We start from the raw sequence: 20,784 nt of genomic DNA, 5'->3' as shown, positions 1-20,784 counted from the left end.
TAATGAAGGGGAGCTTTCCAGAGCAGCTTTTGGTCAACCAAAGCACTTCAGGGCCAGTCTGCTAAACACATGTTGCATTCATATCGTGTTCTATATCCCAGTGACCTTCCACCCAAGAGGCTGCAGACCCGTGCCTGCTTCGGTCCAGCCACACCAGCTTCAGCTGCCATTTTCCAGAACTTTCCCCTCTCCTGCCTCCCAAAACCATTCACGTTTTGTCACAGACTTTCACATGGCATTTGGTTAGTGCTGACTGGCAGCACGACTTCAGGGCATTCTAGCAGAAAGTAAACATTTAATTACAGAGAGCCTAGTGCTTCAGAAGCACCTGCCATCCAAATAGTCCTGCAGAAAGATCGGCAAAGGAAGATAATGGCATGAAGCTGCCTTCACCAGGTCAGCCTGGTTGAGAGGTTCTGAAATCTCTTTAACTGGAGATGCGAAGGACTGAACTGAGACCTTAACTCTGCTTCTGCCTTCCAACATTCTGGACAACAAGCACAAAAATATGGGCCTGATCAGAACTTCCAACGCTCTGGCCAACAAACAGGCATAGTTGCAAATTTGAACTGTGGGAGCTTGCCAGGATATATACACACGCCCTATACAACAAAGAACACCCAACTTTTACATTTCTTCCTTAGCAATTTTTCTTCTCCCACAATTTATTTCTGCTCTGAAAATTATTAGATTTCAGTTAAAGACCCAGCTTGCTCCCACTCAAATGCAATGTGGCAGAAAAACTGAAACATGGGATTAAAAACAAATATAAATATAAAGGGGTATATAAACGGGTATATTAGAGTGCTAGCCTGGGCACACTGACTCAGAATCATGTCCTATTTACATCTACTGCCTATGTTTTTCTTATCTGAAGACATGACATAAATAAGTCCTCACTCCCCTCCTAGGGGTGCTTGATCCAGGCTTCCCTTCTCCCCTCGGTTCTGTCACCCCACACAGTCATGCATCTACGCGTGGAGACAGTGCAAACAGGTCCCTAATCAAATTTCTCATTTGCCCCTTGCTGAACAGGACTCTCCTCAGCTCAGGTCTTTTTTGGGGGGGGCGGGGCATGTAAAAGGCCGCACCCAAGCACTCCTTGACACCACTCCTGCCAGAGGAGAACTCACAGCACGACACCCGACCCTGCCCTTGCCCATGAGAGCAAAGGTACTTGGGTAACTGAGGAGGACTTGGAACAGATGAAGCTGCATAAAGATGAACTGGAGCTTTATCCAGGTCCTAAATACCTACTTCCCTTGAAAGCAGGTCTTTCTCAGCTCTGCTTCAGGGCACTTCCTTTTAAGAGACTGTCAGAGGATTGAACCCAGGGCCTTTTACGTGCAAAACAGGGACTCTGAGACTGAAGCCTCAGGAACGTTGGGGGGAAGCAAGAATGGGTGGAAGAGATGGCCTGGAAGAGAAGTATAGCAGGGAGGCAGCCTGGGCAAAGAACATCCTTGGAGTAAAAAGCATTATTTACAAAGCAGAGGCTGCTCCTGCACACAGAGAAGAACCTGAATGTATACCCTGCCTAGTCCCCCTGGGCAGTGCCATCTCAGGTGGGAACCTTTGTCAGGAGGGAGGCTACCCCCCCACATTTTTAGCCTCGCACACAGACAAAATGAGAGAGCTCTTCACCACCAAGGCATAAGGGAGCGCTCAGTGCTTCCCTTCTCATCTGCAAACTCTAAATGGAAAAATAAAACCAAATCAAATAAAAACACACACACACACACAAAACCACTCTGCTTGGGACTGGGTCCAAGAAAAATAAAGGCCAGAAATTTTTCAGTGCTGCTGGCAGAACATCTGAATTCTCCAGAGGCGTGTCAGAAAACACACACACATGAACAGAGAGAGAGAGAGAGAGAGAGAGAGAGAGAGAGAGAGAGAGAGAGAGACACGCACGCACAGATCCTTGTTAAAGAAGTCAGGCAGGCTAGCAGGATAAGAGTCCCCAGTAGGATTACTGGGGTGGACTGTTTCAGAAAGGGAATCAGCTGCTATTTTGCAAGGGTGGGGGGGGCAGAAAGAGGAGGGAGGGGGATGGATACTGTCTGCATTAAATATATATTCAAAGATTTCTTTTTTCCCCCCTCCCCTCCCCCAGTTGCAACCACCAGCAAAAGTCTTCTGAACACACAGCTAAAACAACAGCACAGCCGCAGCAGAAGACGGGTTTAATTCTTTGCAGGCACGTCGGAGCGCAAGCGTGGCACCGCATGACTTTAAGAAATACATACACACATACACGCTGGTCCCATACCTGATTGTGCTTCCATTGCCAGAGGATGTCGTATGGCAGCTGGAAGTCGATTCGCTTTTGGCGAAGGTATTTTCCTGCAATGGGAAAAAAGGGGGGAGAGAAAAGGCCCACAGCAGTCATGTATGTCCTCTTACAGAGGGAAAACTGGACTGGTGGGAAAACCAGCCCAAGATATCCAGGTCACAGAGACAGAGGAAGCGGACTCTGGGTGGCAGCATAAGCTCTGACGATGCAAACAAGACCTGCGCAAAGGACACCACAAGGGTCTGGCTGGATCAGGACAAAGTCTAGCATCCAGTTACAGCCAATGGCCAAGCAGGCGATTCTGAGAAAACCCAAAAGCCAGGCACGGAGGCAAATAGCCCGATCCTGCTGTTAAGCTGCAGCCACTGCTGCTCTGAAGCATCTAGCAATCATCACTTGGAGCCACTTTCAGGCCTGCTCCTTTTTAAGCCAATGGCCATCGCCACACCTTGTGGCAGTAAACCCTATTAATACTGTGTTGGGTAAAGATGGCCCTTCTTTCGCCCATCCTGGATCTACTGAGTGCCCTTGCTCAGGAAAGCACCGGGGTTGAGAATAGCAGTCCCAGATATAGGCCCAGAGGGGATGCTCCATTAGCCACTCCCACCCGAGGTCAGTTGCTGGAACCGGGGGGGGGGGGGCTGGTGAAACCAGGGAAGCTAATCTGAAGCGCTTCTGTAACCAAACACGAGAAGAAACCGTGGCTTCCAGTCTCGGCATTCCAGATTCGGCCAAAACCACCCTGTCTACACACCTGCTCCTTCCTGGGTCTGCAAACTGTGAGTTCTTCAGGGCAGGGAACCACTTATTGATACGGCTATGCCAACGAACTATTTTGCTGAAAAGTCACGTTAACACCATTCTTATTCTTGTTAAGAACAAGCCTGGAAAGCAGTACAGGCCTGGTTAGCTAAACCGTGGCCAGGGAGTTCCTGGCTGAGGCCAACGAGTCCAAACCCTGCCTTCAAGGAGCTGTTGATCGGGGCTCCTCACCAACTTTCCCGGAAGGCTCACCAAAGCATTTGGCTTGAGCAGCTTCCAGGTCCCAGTGCTCAGGCCTGCCAGAGCCAGAATTCAGGGCAAGGAGAGGTGATTTTTTTCTTGAGAGCACCAAATTAAGTGAGCTACATGAACTCAAATAACGAGAAAATGGTTACGACTAAAAAGCAGTCTTGCCCCCCCCAATCCATCCTTCTCAGGATTCAGGCATGAAAATGAGGAGGGGAAAGAATGTAAACTGGAGGATTCACAGCCTGGAGAGGTTCCACAGGTAGGGAACGCACTTGGGTTCACACCCACACCTGGCCAAACCCCCATTGCAGTGGTGTGCTACTGTTCCCCACCTAGTGAATTAGGGCCCACAGGAGATGATTCCTGGGCACTGGGCGGGGGCAACAGAAGGCAGACTGCCTTGCTCTCCCCACCCCCCCAGGACATTTCACAGTTTTCAGCTCTTCTGTCCCCCAAAACAGCATGATGGGAGGGGGCCTGAGGCACCTGGGGTTTGTTAAATAGCACTGAGGAGAGAAAGGATCTGCTGCTGGTCCCTGCAACTGCAGCAGGCCTATGGCAGTGGTGGTGGGGGGCCACTGCCTACGCTTTGCCTGGTTTTTGGGCATTGGCATGCGTGCATAACACAGGCACCTGGGGAACTATGCTGGGGGGGGCCTTCGGCCCCAAGGCTCCCGAAAAGTTGGATGTGCCACTAGTTACAGCGAAAAGTGCCTGAGGCACTGGCATAGATGGACTAGCAGCTCCCCCCCCCACCTCCAAAAAGCTTGCTGGGAAAGAAGGGGGGACAGCTAAAAAGAGCACAGCTGTCATGTTTTCTTTACAACTTGCTCTTAAAATCTGTTCTTATTTTTGAAAGCCTCGAGTGGTGATTGGCGAGTTCCAGGAAGCAGCAAAGTCCACTGGGAATCTGTTTTCACTTCTATGACCTCACTGGGCAAGACAAAAGGGCTCTTTCAAGGGCCTGGCAGCCAGCCCAGAGAGCAGGGAGCGCGCCTGCTCTCTCTCGCCGGCAATAAAGGAGGCACCCAGACGAGTGCGCCGGGCAGAGCAATAATCCTCGTAACTCGACTCGGGGCAGGCTAGAGTGCTCGACCGTGATGCCAGGCGGAGTCATTAAAAGCCGCCTTATCTCTGCAGCTCGTGTTTGTTTGCATCTCCTGGCACAAATAAAATGGAGGTTGTGACCTGGGGAGGGGGGGGGAAGAGAAAGGCAGTCTGGCCGCATCAGGCTCAATCCCAGAAAAGCCTCTGGGGCCAGTGAGGCTCCAAAAGGCAGTCTCAGCAGAAGGGATTGGACTCCCACCCTGAAAGCCCTCTCCCCATCAAAGTGAAGTGTTAGAAGTGTGGCCAGAGGACGCTGCCTCCTACCACGACTGACTGCTGAGCCATCAAGCTCAGTGTTGTCAAGCACTGACTGGCAGCATTTCCCTAAGGCTTCAGGCAGACAGAGGTCTTTCCCGGCCCTAAATGTGGGTGCTGCCAGCTCATAGGCAGATCTGGGGGGGCCACGGGGGGGCCCCCCAAGCTATCGTGCCAGTGAGGAAGGGCGCCTGCTGGGATGGGGAGCAGCCCAAGCACAGCCAGGAGCCCAGGTCTACCTACCTGGAAGAGATGGCGCCAGAGAGAGGAATGGGAGCCCAGGTCGAACTGGCAGATAGAGTTGGGCTCCAAGTCCACACAGGAGCGCTGGTCTACCCACCAAGCAAACCTCAGCCACAGGGGCCTAAGTTCAACTGGGAGCCTAGGTCTACCCACCTGGCTGACCAGGTCTCTAGGGTCAAGGTAGTGTTCATGGTCCTGCCCCAAATAGCATCTGCCCCTGTGCCAGGTAGGGGATCCTGCATGGTATACAGGGGCTCCAGCACTGAATGGCGGCCCCTCCATGCTCACTCCATTTGTCTTTTTGCTCCTACAGTTGACCCTGTGGTAGCTATCTTTCAAAGGGAGTGGACGACAATAGGGTTTTTATCAGTCAAAAAAATCTCTCTCCACATCATAGCACTAGAACTTAGGATCATCCAACAAAGCTGGCAGGAGGCTCGAGGGTAACCAAAGGCAAAACCTTCATTGCACAACTCAGTGCCACAAGTTATTGCGGTGGCCACCAGCACTATCAGCTAGATTCATTCACGGAGGACAACTGCTATTGGCAGCCCTCTGCCAGGATAGCTTGAGTTCAGAGACAGCCCACCCCTGACAGCAAGACAGTGGGGGCTGACCAAAGGAGTGGGCTTCAGTTTGGTGCTCTGCTTGTAAATGTCTCAGAGGCATGTGCTTGGCCCACTGGGATGGTGGCTTAGATAGACCTTTGGCCTCATCCAACAGGAGGCCTGCATTTGTTCTGTGCTGCTCCCTCCAAAAGCTGGGGGCAGAACATGCAAGGATGATCCTACCGTGACAAGACTTCACAGTCGAGAGAATGACTGCCTCGAGGTTTTTGAGCAGGCATCCCATTTAAGCAGCACACTGAACCCATGCCTCTTGCTCCAAACCCCATAGGCTAGCCACTAAACCACATTGGCTCTCAAGAGCGGGTGGTGGTGGTGGATTTTCTGCAGAGAGCGCTTTAAAAAACACGCGGCAATTTCTACTAATAGCATCACAGAACAGTTTTTTGGGGAGAGGGGGCACTCAGCACAGACACCACATTGCACTCACTGGTGGGATAACCTGTCAATCCATCGCCTGGCACAATAAAAAAAGACACACAGGCACATCGGACAACGAACTGTGCCCCTATGCCTAAAAGTGGAAGACTAGGAGAGAGAGAGGACCCTCCTACAAGGTTGACTCAAACTCCTGCTCCCGACTTTAGGTGACCCACCTCACGCTCAGAGAACCTCAGAAAGTAGAGAGGAGGCATGCAGGATCTCACTGCCCCACGGACCCAACTGATGAACTCACCCACGTGAATAGGCGCCGGGAACAAGCCGTACTCATGCTCTCCAGGAGTGTATTCCAATTTCTCTTTCTTCAGCTGGATCAGTCGGCTTTTAGGGCTGAGAATGGCAGGAAAGAGGCAAGGTGAGCAGCAGAACTCGTGCTGTCTTGCCACCAACTCTGCTCCACCCCAGACATGGGCACCATGGCAGAGTCGGTGTGGCATAGCAGTCGGGATGGAGGCCAGGGTGTTCTCAAGTTAGGCTCTTCCCTCAGTCTCAGGCTCCTCGGTGGCCTTAGGATTTACTCTTCTCTCGGCTTCCAAGGGAGAGGGGAACATATAGGGCAAGCCTACCTTGCAGGTCTGGGCCTAAAGCCGTGTGAAAACATACAACAATCGCCCAAGTGCTAGCGCAACATCAGAAAACACGTTAACACAAACACAGCAAGCAAAACTTTGCAGTCAGATGGGAGCTTAGAGCCAGCCTGTGAAATCCACAGCCCCCTTTTCAAGGGTACTCTTCCAAACATCACTTTATACAAGCTCCTAGTCCTCATGGTTAGAAATAAGTCTGTAACATATTCCAGTTGAATTAACAAAGGAAAATGAAGACAAGGCAACCAATTTAAATCTATCTTCTTTAAAGATACTGCCTGTATACTAAACTACAGTCTAATTTATGATCTACTAAAACTTCTTTCCCCCCAAGTGCAGACAGCTGTCTCTCACATTCCTCGATAACAGTGTTTCAACAACACCGTCGTGTAATAAGGGCACAGAACTATCCCTGCCGGTGTCAGCCAGTATAGCAGGTTCACAACTGCCATCTGAAATTTAGACAGCCACACATACAAGCTTTAAGATCAGGAGTGGCTCTAATGCTCTTGACTTACACACAGTGCGGGCCGTGGTCCACCTTGGCCCAGTTTAACAGACCTTTAGCAGTTAACTGTACTGCTACTAGAGGGTATTGTGCCATTGCAACAATTATAACTGGGCATCCAAACCACATGCAAAGTGACTATTGCCTAGTGACAGGAAAGGAACACAGTGCTCTGCTTGAAAGCAACCAGAGCCCTGTGCTTGCATTTCGGCTCCAGACGGTCACCCCAACTCACTGGCTGTGAGCAGCAGCTTAACACCACAATGTATAATGGGCCTGCCATATCCAGGGGTCCCGTACCCGTGGATTCGACCAACCACAGATCAAAAATATTTTTTAAAACGTGCAACTGTAACATCCCATCTTCTGACTGCAGCTGCTATCTTATAGCCAAGCAATGCCCCTGCACCTCTTAAGAGCCAAAAAGGAGAGGCAATGGGCTGCCAGAAGGGCCTTTTAAAGAAACTTGCTTCACTTTTCTTAGTTGGACTGCCAAGGCACATCCTTCTCTCACTCTCAAGCCTTAGAGGCTGTCAAGGCCACCTGCCCGGGACTTTATTAGGTGCAGGCTACGGCCATAAGCAGACCAGTAGCTCTTCACATTATGGTCTCTGTGATCTTTGGCCCCACCACTATTGTGACCACATGACTCTGCCCCAGCCCCACTGGAAATAAAAAGGGCTGAGGGCACAGGGCACCAGTCAACGAGACTGGTGGGTAACTGCCTAACCCGTCAAAAGAGGCAAGATCTGAGGGAAGGAGGGCGCAAAGACCCAGCTGAGAGGCAAGCTGCCCAATCTGTGCACAGGTGCCGCTTTTGGTGGCAGAAGTGAGACTCCTAAAGGTGTTCCTTGGATAAACAAACAAAAGTGGAAAAAAACCTAAGTTAAGACTCATACAATTTGCCAATTAAGGTTTCATTAACTGGATGATTCCATTCCCTTAGAAGTAGGACACCAGGGGAAAATCTTTGCTTTTATCAGTCTATGCTCCGTTATCTCCATTAACCATCACCTTTCTTCTGGGCTACAGGAGCCAAACACCCTATCTCCAACATGCCACTCTTGTGGAATGCTCGGCAAGGTTCTGATGAAACTTTGCACATTTCTCTGAAACACAGAGGCCTTCCCCGGCAAACTGCTCTTCAAAGGGAGCTGGAAACCACCACTGAACTTGCCTGTGCTCTCTCTTTACACTGTGTCTTGTAAACACAGCGGCTTGTGTTTCAAATGTCACAACCTGGAACAATTCCGTTCTGCTATTTGTGAAACGTCAAGAGATGTGAACGATTGTCCTTTAGAAACGGGAGAGAGAAAATGACTGCCTGGGCTTTGAGCACTCGGGCGGTTTATGCCGATAAATATTTATACCCGTAATGCAGGATTTTTAAGAGCTGTAATTCTGAGGAGGTGTGTGAGATTTCTGCATAACTGGCTATTAAAAAAAAAGAGAGAGATTATATCCCCAAGGACAAATACATTTCCAAGCTGCACCAGGTATATGAAGACAACAATAAATCTGCCTGTTAATTCTACCCCAGAAGCTCTTTTTGTGTGGCTTCGGAGTCAGGAATTATCCATCCCTGCTCTGGTTCGCTTCACTTTGCAAAACACAGAACCCCCTTTGCCCTTGAAAGCTTCCCAGCTTCACAGAGCAACCAGAGGCCAAGTGGTTCTTTACATGTGCTGGCAACTCAGGAGAGGAAGCTGCACCCCCGCCTTAGAAGAGCAGCAGCTCCTGATCTATCCTTAAGGGAAAGAGGGGGGGAAAAAAAAACAATGTCAGAAACGGTGATGAGTCACATGCCTTGTGAGCAGAGTATTCTTTAACTTGGATGCCGTTCAGGAATTTTATGTGTGGGCTCTGAGGAGGAGACGACAAGTTGCATCAGATTGCGTCCCAGAGCGAGGGCAAGTCTGCGCTGGCCCTTTCCCTGGGGTTACTGCAGCAGGCTGGAATCAACGACTATCGTTAACAAGTGGAAACTGAGGAACTTGTACTATGGCAGGATTCAAACTTCCTAACCTCAAGCGAATAATTCTACTAATGGGATCCTTGCCATAAGGACCCAAGGTCTTTTATGTATGCCAGGGGTGTGTGTGTGCGCGTGCGTGCGCATGAGAGGAGATGAAGGGAGGAGGAGGAGCGCACACACCTGCAAGGCACTCCCCATATCAGCCGGTATTGTTGCACACAATCTCTCAGGAATCCTTACCAACCGTCTGGCAAGGTAGGCTGATATTAGTGTGCCGGAGGAAATCATGCAAAAGTACAAGAAGAAGATACACATTTGCATGATTTGTTAAAGGAGAAATGTCAGTCTTTTCTGTGTGTGGGGGGGGAAGAATTTTAATATAGTGTGGGACCTCGGCATCCACGAGGGTTCCGTTCCCAGACCTCCCATCAATGCCAAAACCCACAAATGGTCAAGTCCACTTTAAAAACATTTTAAAACGGTAAAAAAACTGTATTCCCTACCTTCGCATCACAAAAACACACCATTTTTAGGGCCGTTTCTGGTGCTCCCAGAAGCCACTTCCAGATGGTGTGAGGCTCATGAGCTCTCCCTTTGCCTTAGCACACCCCAGAGTACACTGCATGCCAGGGCTAAGGTCATGCCAGGTCATGCCAGGGCTAAGGAGGGGTTGCGGACCTTGACACGGACCTGGAAGTGACTTCAAGGAGAGCCAGAGACTGTCCTGCGGTCCATGGGATCTGGGAGTGGCGGAATCTGTGGATACCGAGACGGGATAAAGAGGGGCCATCGTATATATACTTCAAACTGCATGCATACGGATCTGAAACTGCCCCTTTAAACATCTTCACAAAGACTCTTAAAAGGCTCCCCCCCCCCGCCCCCAGCACCGACTTATACAAATCTCTCCTCCACCCCACTGGCCCTTCTTTGCTCTCTTTCCACCTAACCCTCAATCTGGACAGCGATGGATCGGGGTGGGAACTGGAAGGTAACTGCTATTGTTAAAAAAATCCCAAGGTAATTTAGGGTTTGAGACTCTCAGAGGGAAGGGGCCCGGACTTTGCCGAGGCCGATTCGGCAACAAAGGAATCTGGGTTGAGCTGGGGAGTTGGTGCAACAGCCCTGCCATTTGCCTGTACCACTCCAAACATCTAAGAGGACCAAGAGCAGCCACCAGCTGCAAGAGATGGTGGCACGTCAGCAGCCCAACTTACTCAGTGGTCTTGTACACATCGGAGTACAGCCCCGCTTTCTGGTACTTCTTCTTGGGGGGGCGGGCAGCTTTCTTCTCCCGCTGGACAAGAGGCTGAACGAGAGGTGGCGGCGGCGGCGGCTGCTCGGCGCCCTCTGGTTCGCGGGGCTTCACCAGGGCCTCCTCAGAAGTGGGGGACTCGACCGCCGTCTCAGAAAAGCTAAGATGAAATTGGGAAAGGTGAATGGCGCCGGCTGCCAGCCTGCTCTGCAAAAGCGGCAGGAGAACCCCTCCGGGGAGGAACCACGACTCAGCAGGAGACCTTATGTTCTGCATGCAGGATGTCTCGGGTTCAATCCCCAACCCAAAGGAGCTTAGAAAGACTAGTCAGAGCAGATGCTACTGGGCTAGGGGGACTAAGGATCAGGCTCTGTAGAAAGAAGCCTTACCAAATGCAGTGCTGCTTCTGCCAATGTGCCCACTTCAGCAACATTGCAACATCTCCCAATGCAGTTCAAAAGAACACTGTCAACTGCGGGGGGGGGGGGGGAGTGAAAGGGTCAACTGAGACTTCCACAGCTGTGTCCATGGAGATCTGCCTGTAGGCTTAAGCCGTGTAGCCTGGGTGGTTGACAGTGGTGTACAAAGAGGGTGGCTGGGGGGGGTGCCAGGCTGCAGGGGAGTGTCTGAGAGGCCGCCCCAAGATGGCAGCGGGTGTGACCATGGCTGCAACTGCAGTTTGGCTAGCACTGGCTGCAGCTGCCCTCAAGAGAAGCATGCTTATGGTATGATCATATATACAAACTTATATATAAATATACTTACAAAGTTAGCGTATATATAAACTGACAAAGTGAGTGTGCATACACACACCTCAATAAAAGTAAACATTCACCATCTGCGCTTCTCCTTTGGCCACTATTACTACTCATTTCTTGTCGTGCCTATTACTGAAAACAAATTTTGTCATGAGGAGGGTGCCACAAATTTATGGGCCCTGGGTGCCAAATGACTTTTGCATGCCACTGTGGCAGAGAGTGGTGGCATCACTTCCTGCACCTGCCATGTCACTTCCTTTCTTACACTGGCTCAGCTTGGCCAGCACCAGGACGGGGGGGGGGGAGGGCACAGCATGTGCAGCTGCGTAGCAAGGGTTTTGCAGAGGGCACTGGCCTTCATAAGAACAGCCCCCTTGGATCAGGCCACAGGCCCCTCTAGTCCAGCTTCCTGTATCTCACAGCGGCCCACCAAATGCCCCAGGGAGCACACCAGACAACAAGAAGACTTGCAAGGCCTCCTGGGAATTGTAGTTAAGAGCATAAGAACAGCCCCCTTGGATCAGGCCACAGGCCCATCTAGTCCAGCTTCCTGTATCTCACATCGGCCCACCCAATGCCCAGGGAGCACACCAGATAACAAGAGACCTGCAAGGCTTCCTGGGAATTGTAGTTAAGAACATAAGAACAGCCCCACTGGATCAGGCCATAGGCCCATCTAGTCCAGCTTCCTGTATCTCACAGCAGCCCACCAAATGCCCCAGGGAGCTCACCAGATAACAAGAGACCTCATCCTGGTGCCCTCCCTTGCATCTGACATAGCCCATTTCTAAAATCAGGAGGTTGCACATACACATCATAGCTTGTGACCCGTAATGAATTTTTCCTCCAGAAACATGTCCAATCCCCTTTTAAAGGCATCCAGGCCAGATGCCGTCACCACATCCTGTGGCAAGGAGTTCCACAGACCAACCACACACTGAGTAAAGAAATATTTTCTTTTGTCTGTCCTAACCCTCCCAACACTCAATTTTAGTGGGTGTCCCCTGGTTCTGGGGTTATGTGAGAGTGTAAAGAGCATCCCTCTATCCACTTTATCCTTCCCATGCATAATTTTGTATGTCTCAATCATGTCCCCCCTCAGGCGCCTCTTCAAGGAAGGACAACAGAGAGCTGCTCAGAGTAGCTCACCAAAAAGAGGACCATAGCTCTGTGGCAAGGCATTTGCCCTGCCCGCAGAAGGATCCAGGTTCAATCCTGGATATCCCAGGGCTGGGAAAGGCTTCTCCCTACCCAAGAGATTTGCAAACTATGCCCACTCCAGGCTACATGGAGCGGTGGTCTGCTGCACTATGAGACAGCTGATCTTGCAGGTTCTGAACAATCCCACTCTGACCATTTCTAGCCCCCAAACGCAATGCTGTTCTCATTCACATTTATCTGCATGGCTCTGAGGGCTAGAAACTTGTTCCTGTCTTGGTCCCCCCTGAAGATGTTCCAAACACAAAGGGCTTACCTCTTAGTGCTCTCCCGCTCGTCTTCTGGCAGAGGCCTCTGCCTTTTCCTGGCCTGCTCCTCCTCAAGCCACCTCTTCCGCTTCAACCCCTTCACGCTGACTCCCTGGACCACTGACTCAATGGCGTCCTTGACCGTGTCGGGGCCACAGTGGATGAGGCAGCCTTGGTCCCCACCGCCACCACCGAGTTCCTGGCTGACCAAACGGCTCACCTGGAGTGCATGCACCGAGACCACCGACTGCATGGGGTACTTCCTGGGCCGGCCTGGCCTGCGCTTGACAAAATTGTTGCCAGTTCGCGCCTGCCTCTGCAACTTCTTGGCCTTGAGGATCTTATTCACATGGTCCAGGTTCTTCTTGGTAGCCAAGATCTTGTCGTAATTGCACATCTTCCTCGCCTGGCGCTGCATGGCTTCCACCACGCTTCTCTTCAGGTGATGCGGGGAGTAGCCGCCCGACAGTCGGTCAGAAAGGAGCGAGGTGCCTTCGTCACTTGGAGCTCCTGGGAGCAAGAGGCCACCACTCTTCTCTCGGCTGGGGCTTCGGCTGGGGCTGCCTGATGGGGGGGCAGGGGTGTTTGCCATGACAGCCTCCAAGGCTTTGTCCAACACACCCTGGCTTTCGTGCTGAGCCATGCGCTGCAAAAGGTTATCCACAGAATCTTCCATTGCCGCTCCGAGCCTCGTACTTCGTGCAGGTATCCCAACCACTGCATAGGGAGAACATCAGAACGTCAGAAGAGCCCTGCTGGTTCAGGCCCAAAGATCGGGCCCAAAGGCTAGACCAGATTCCAGTATCTCTCAGTGGCCCAACATATGCCTCAGGGAGCACACAAGACACAACCTGCGTCCTGGTACCACTCCCTCACATCTGGCAAGTCAGAAGTAGCCTACTTCTAAAACCAGGAGGCAGCAGGTAACCATCAGGGCTTGTAACCCTTGATGGACTTTTCCTCCATCAATCTGTCCCTTTTAAAGACATCTAGGCCAGATGCTATCACCACATCCTGTGGCAATGAGTTCCACAGGCTAATGAAACACTGGGGAAAGTAATTTTTTCTTTTGTCTATTGTTCCAACTCAGCCGACACACAATTTGAGTGTCTGTCCCCTGGTTCTGGTGCTGTGCGAGAGGGAAATGGAGATCCTTTAATCTACCCTCTCCATCCGATGCATAATTTTGTACATTTCAATCAAGGCCTCCCTCAGGTGCCTTTTTTCTAGAGCAGTGATTCCCAAACTGATGAGGTGCAGCCCACTGGGGAACTGGATAGGGGTCATGCCCCCTTAGGGAGGGTGGCCAAGGAATTGTTTCATAATGAATAAATATATTTAAGAATGTAAATGCTTCTTAAGTATTGCAACTCTCAAACATCTGAAGTTTATCATATATGGCTCTGAAGCTAAGCAACTTTGGCCACCCCTGGACTATACCATAAATGTGTCACCGTTTCCCCTAAATTAAAATTCTGTGCTGAACCCAGAGAATTCACTAAATGCTCTGCTCAACTGCACTGGCATTTCAGAAAGGCAGTTACCCCTCTCTTATGGTCCTTTGCCCGTAAGCAAAGAACACAGCAGTGGCCTGCTGGTTAACAGCAGCTAAAATACTATTAGCTCAAGAAGGGAAACTGCTTTGATTGCCCAGTATCAATAGCCGGCAAAGGAAAAGCTGGTAGGCAGGCCTCAGTAGCAAAATCGACAGCCTACAGAGAGACATGGGAGGGCTCTATGCAGAGAAGGGTACAGAGTGGGCGCTGTTTTGTTATGCTGGAAGAGAACTGTGCCGAAGCAAAGCGGAGGGTTTTTCCCCTGGATTTGAAGGCACGTAAATTACTGTTGCATTCAGATCATGCCTGCTGGATATTTTTGGCCTATTTAAAAACATGTACATATAATTTCTTTAACTTTTTAGAATAAGTAGATTTTTCAAGAAGGGTAAGCAGAATTCATTTTTTTCCCCCTCAACACATCTTGCTGCAAGCAATTTTAAAGATTTGTGTCAGTGCCTGCCTTTTAGAGGAGAATCTCTCAAGATGGCCATCGACTGATTAAAACTGTTCAAAAAACCAGTAATAATAATTAAAAAAAACAAGATTACCTAGCGGTAACTCGACAAAAATACAGCAACAAACATGGGTATCCGCTCGTCAGCGAAAGGAAAAGGGGTCTTCAAATCCTTGCTCAGCCACGATGCTACCTGGACGGCCCTGGGCCAGGCACACACTCTCAGCCTCGCCAACCTCAGAGGGTTGTTGCGAGGACAAAAGGAGGGAGGAACCATCTACACTACGCTAAGCTCCTTGGAGAGAGGGCTGTATAAAAAGGTGAAATCAGCAGTGATGGGCCAGAGAGACTTTCCCAAGGAAGGCATTCCACAACAAAGTCTTCCTTGTTAGATCCCAGGATGGCGGGGAAGCACAGAGCAGAGCTATGGGTGCTCATTTGAGACTAGTGGAAGAAATATGTAGGAGGAGGCAATTCTTAAGGTGACCAGGCCCCAAGCCAGTTAGAGCTCTGGAGGCAAGAACTGGGACCAGAAATGAACAGGCCTGCGACAAAGATGATGCACTTGTAGTAGTCTACTCAGGAAGCAGCTTAAGAATGAACTATCGTGGCCAGGTCTGTCTTGCTCCAGAAGAGCCCTGAGTCAGTGCTCTAGCCCAGAGGTTCTCAAAGCATGTTTTTGAGATGCCCTGGGGTGCTGTGGCACACTCACAGAGGCACCATGGGATGTCCCCAGTGGCCTTTCCTATCGACTTTCCCAGCTGCCACTGTCTTGGCTCACATAATATCTCATGAGATCTGGGTGCCGCCAACTTGGATCGCGCGAGATTTCACACATTCCAAGATGGCAGCACCCAGTTGAGCAGAGAAAGAAAAAAAAAAGACTGTGGGGGTGCCGTGACCCTAGTAAGTTTGGGAATTGCTGCTCTAGCCTAAGCCTGGTGAAAGAAGTTCTGCTTTTGAGGGTTGCATATGACCATCCTCTCGCTGTACACACTGACAGAGGGTGAAATTCTCTGCAATTCCTTGCAGGCAGGCCATCTGTTGAGAAAAATGAAGCTACCAAAGCAGCTGCCTTAACCGACAACAATCCAGCTTGTGTGTGTGTTTTTTGGGGGGGAGGAAGGAGAAAATGCAACATCTTGACGCATCTGCCCTTGAACTGGCACTCCTGTTTTGGGAAAAGAGCCAAGAGGGTCAGGCGAAGCCAACTCAGTGGAGCCAATGACAGCTGCAGAGCCGGCCAGGCACGACTGAGGAGCATTTGGGCCGCAAAGGAAGTGTTTCTGGAACGCGACATGCCTGGAACGAACTCCCCAGCAAGGATGGGCAACACCAGCAGCTCCTGACAAAGAGTCCTTGGAACCTTCAAGACTAGCACACTCATGGAGGGGGGCGGGGCCAGAGGCAACCGAATGGCCCTGCTTTTCTGAGTTCTTGAAAGCTCCTGGGAAAGCATGCTATTTCCTCCCAAAAAACCATGGGTCTGAGGAGATCTGAGGATCTGTGATCAGGAGAGATTCGATCCTACAGATGGCGTACAGTTTCGGAGAGGAAGGGCCCAGCCAGTGGCTGTTTTTTCTCCTAGGGAACCCAGCCATCAATGACAAGGTGTTGGTGAGTTTCATGATGAAACTAAGCTGAAGGCCCCAAGCAGGGAAGGACATTGGAAGAACTGAGTGTTGTTCTGTGCTGTGTGCGTCTGGCATTGATTGATTAATTGACTGCCTGATTAAGCTTTTGCCTGAGGGAAGGAGGAGGAGGGGCAGGTTTCCCCCTGTGGGAAGAGGTAGAGGCGGAAGGCTTTCTCCGCTCACTGGTTTGCTTGTGTGAGAAGAAGCTTTGGAGGAGACCTGCCGAGCTTGTTATGGAAATATGAGAGTATAACTCTAACTTTACAAATCTAAAACTCTTTGGATTACAAATTAATCGTTTTGGAATATAAACTTTGCTTTCAAAAGCTCAGTTTCATTTTCCTGTGGAGATCTTGGAGATCTCCTGTGGAGAGGGCTGGAGATCTGCATTTCTTTGTTTTGCAAAAGCGCTTTCATTGTTTTGAATTCCTGGGACTATCTCCTGGAAGGGAATGTGGTTGATACAGCAACAAACATAAGCAATAGAACCAAGGTAACAGAATAAGAAGAATAGAACATCGGGGACATCTAGTGGATTAAAAAAGACATTGCAAGGATAAGAACAGGACTTGACAAGTGAAGTAAGCCGGACGATACCCTGAGGACATCTAGTGGTGTTAAAAAAACATTGCAAGGCAAAGGTTTATTTGACTTAAAATTTCCTTGTTTTGGTTTTTATGAGTAGTTGATTTTCTGATGATGTGATGTGATGATTGTGATGATGTGATGAATTGACAGTGATATATGTGATAACAGATAATGAGTTTTACAGGAAAGAAGATACAAGAAGGAAGAAAAAGGATGACAGGAAAAGGAGTGAAATTTAGGGGCTCTCCCGCCCTCTAGTCAAGCTTGGGAAAACTAACACAAGAGGAACCGAAAGCGAAAGATTGGAAGCAGACATTAAAAGACAGTATAGAAAAATTAGTGGTGATGGGACAGCAGCACACAAATCAATTTCTGCAGGTTCAAGCTAGTCTGGATGTTTTAACTACACAACTAAATGATCTTAGTGTGCAACTGAAAGCTGTTAAAAGCCAAGCAGATGAGAATACACAAAAGATTAGAAAATTAGAAAAAAAGACAACAAAAGATCAATCCAGAATACTGGAGATAAAACAAAATCAATATGATGGAGAGGCAACTTTAATGGAAATTCAGATGGAGAGTGCAGCTCGGGTGGTGAGAATACAAAATGTACCAGAACAGAAAGGGGCGTCTGATTGGTGATTTAATATCAGAGTGAATCAACATGCCAACAGAGGAGATACTCATGGATCTGGATTCAGTGAGAAGAGTGAGCACTTTCTATCTAAGAAAACATGAACTACCAAGAGAAATCCATGTGAAATTCATCAGAACTTTTTACAGAGATAAAATATTGAAGATCTCACAGGAAAAGGAATGGATGGTGGAGGGTAGCAAAGTGAAAATTCTGAGACCTGTCCCATGGAGAGTGAGAAAGAAGAGAAAAGAATATGAAGAACTAGCAAAAATTTTAAGAGGAAAGCAAATACCATATGGATGGCTTCTCCTGGAAGGTAAGTTTTTTCAATTCCAGTCACAGAGATATAATATAAATTCAACAATGAAAGCAAAAAGCTTCTTGAGTACAGTGATGAAAGGTGAGACGAGAAATGAAGAAAATGAGGAAAGTGTAGAAATGGAGCTGGAAGAAAAGAAATCAGATGATGCAGAGACGACTAAGGAATCAGAGAAGGAAGAAACTAGAGGGGCAAGGAGGCACTCACTGATAGCAACAAGAAGAAGACAAAAAGAGAAGGTGAATAGTGAAAAGAAACATGATGGTTAAGGCAGGATGGAGTATTTACTCTGCCAACATAAATGGCTTAAATTCACCTCAAAAACGAAAGTCTTCCTTCAATTGCAAAAGTTAAATATGGATATTACTTGTATACAATAAAAGCACATCAAAAATATGAATAAAGCACTGCTTGTGAACAAAAAATAGAAGTATTTATAGCCTCAGATTGGAAAAAAGGGGTGTGGCCACATACGTAAAAGGAAGACTGAGACCAAAACTAATATATGCATCACAAGATGGAACAATATTGATGGTGGAAGTACAAAAAGAAAATGCAAGAGTCTTAATTGTGAATATTTATGCACCAAATGAAAATCAGCAAGAATTTTTTGTAAAGTAATACAAAGACACAAGAATTAGAGAATACAAACAGTGCTGTATTGTTGGAGACTTTAATTCAGTTTTTGATAGACAAATGGATTCTACATCGACGCAAGTAAAAGAAAAAAAAAGGAGACCACAAATTCCTAAAGCGTTTTTACAATTAGCGGAAGAGATGTATCTGATAGATGTATGGAGAACAAGATATCCAGAAACTAAAGACTATACTTTTTATTCAAAAAGACACCAGATGTGGTCAAGGATTGATGCTCTTTGGATACCACAGGCTTGGACTAAAAATCTGGTAGAAGTGGAAATATTACCAAAGATACTATCAGATCACAATCCAGTAAAGAGCAAATTTGAAACTCATCAAAAGCCATCTCAACGGAGATTGAATATTAATAGTTTAAAAAATTTTTTAAAAGAGATTGAAAGAAGAAATGGAACATTATTTTAGAGCTAATATTACACCTGATACACCAATGACCACGGTCTGGGATGCTAGTAAAGTTGTTTTTAGAGGATTGGCAATAAAAGAAGGTGCAAGAAAAAGAAAAGAAACAGAGAAAAGATAAGTAGAATTAGAGAAAGAATTGAAACGACACAAATTATTGGCAAAGCAAAATCCTACAGCACCAGAGATAAAACAGAGAATGAGAGAGGTACAACATAAATTGAACATTTTATTGACAGAAGAACTGGCAAAGAAACTTACTTTTGCTAGATAAAACTTTTTTGAAAATGCCAATAAAACTGGAAAATGGTTGGCTTATAAATTAAAGAGAGAGAAAATGAAATCATATATAGACACATTAAAGAACGAAGATAGAAAAAAGACTATGAATGTAAAAGATATGATTGATATTGCTAAAAACTTTTATGAAAAATTATATATGGAAGAAGGGATCTCAAGCATTATTCAAAGGAATTATTTACAAAAAAAATAATGGATTAAAGATGTCACAGAAACAAAAAGAAAGTTTAAATCAACCGATATCAGTTAGTGAGATTTCAGAAGCAATCGCTAAACAAACAAAAAAATCAGAAATCGCCAGGTAGTGATGGATTACCGGCTGAATTTTATAAATGTTTCGAAGAGTTGATATTACCATTTAAAAACTGATAGAAGAAATACAGCAAAAGGATAAAATTCCTGATACTTGGAAGGAAGCAATTATTACAGTTATACATAAAGAAGGGCTTGACCAAAGAGAGATTCAGAATTATAGACCAATTTCACTACTTAATGTGGATTATAAAATTTTTGCAACAATATTAGCTTCAAGATTAAAAAGTTTTGATAAACATTATTCATCAAGACCAAGCAGAGTTCTTACCAAGAAGACAAATTAGTAAAATTATGAAAAAGATATTGAACTTTTTAGAATATTATGAAATGCACCCTGATAAGCAAATGGTGACTTTTTTATAGATTTTCAAAAAGCATTTGATAATGTAATCTGGAATTTGATGTTTTTACCATTTGAAATGATGGATGCAGGAACTCTGTTTATTGCTATGATTAAAGCTATATATAAGAATCAAACTACTAGAATTAGAATAAATGGAGAGCTTTCAGAGGAGATAAAAATTGAAAAAGGAGTGAGACAGGGATGTCCACTTTCTCCATTATTATTTATAGTGATTGTGGAAATACTTTTGAATCAAGTGAGAAAGACAGAAGAGATTAAAGGATTAAAAATAAGGGGTGAAGAATTTAAAATCCAGGCATTTGCGGATGTCCTTATGGCGATTATAGAAGAGCCATTAGAATCTGCCAAAAATTTGTTAGGTGTGTTTCGAGAATATACTGAAATGACAGGACTGAAAATAAATGTCAAGAAAACGAAAATCTTAACAAAGAATATGCAAATAAAGAAAATACAGGAATTGGTGGAATTAACAAATTTCAAAGAAGAAAAAAAATTAAATATTTAGGGATTCAATTAACGAAAAAAACAAGCACAATAGCAAAAGATAATTATTTGAAACTGATTGAAGAAATAAGAAGAGATTTAACAAAATGGAAAGAATTGCAACTTTTATTGATGGGAAGAGTTGCTGCAGTGAAAATGAATGTTTTGCCTAAAATAAACTTTCTTTTCCAAACAATCCCTGTAATTTTGAAGCAAGGTATATTTAATCAAATTATCTCAAAATTCATCTGGCGGGGAATGAAACCAAGAATTAAAATGAAGGCCTTGCAATTTGTGGAACTAAGAGGAGGCATGGGGCTTCCTGATTGGTTTTTATATTATAAGGCTGCAGCGCTACTATGGATTAAAGAGTGGATTATATTAGAAGATCAAAGAATACTTAAACTGGAGGGACATGATCTTGAATGGGGGTGGCATGCATTTGTTTGGTATGGAAAAGCAAACGAATATAAGCGATTCAATAATCATATATTAAGGAAATCTTTATTATGGATCTGGGCTAAAATACAAAGACAGACATATG

The 20,784-nt window shown here is 47.0% G+C and overlaps 1 protein-coding gene across 1 annotated transcript in view; it reads right to left on the bottom strand.

The window, feature by feature from the left end:
- Positions 1–20,784, bottom strand: part of ASH1L (ASH1 like histone lysine methyltransferase) — a 72,165-nt gene that overhangs the window by 19,815 nt on the left and 31,566 nt on the right. Inside the window, exons 5-8 of the mRNA XM_066610148.1 lie at positions 12,537–13,245; positions 10,267–10,464; positions 6,215–6,309; positions 2,273–2,346 (exon numbers count right to left, since the gene is read on the bottom strand). Coding sequence (XP_066466245.1) covers positions 2,273–2,346; positions 6,215–6,309; positions 10,267–10,464; positions 12,537–13,245 — 1,076 coding nt within the window. The remainder of the gene's footprint in view (positions 1–2,272; positions 2,347–6,214; positions 6,310–10,266; positions 10,465–12,536; positions 13,246–20,784) is intronic.

Source organism: Tiliqua scincoides, chromosome 15 (genome assembly GCF_035046505.1).
Source record: "Tiliqua scincoides isolate rTilSci1 chromosome 15, rTilSci1.hap2, whole genome shotgun sequence".
Lineage (NCBI taxonomy): Eukaryota > Metazoa > Chordata > Lepidosauria > Squamata > Scincidae > Tiliqua > Tiliqua scincoides.
The sequence above is the reverse complement of the archived record's forward strand: the minus strand, read 5'-3'. Positions and strand labels throughout refer to the sequence as shown.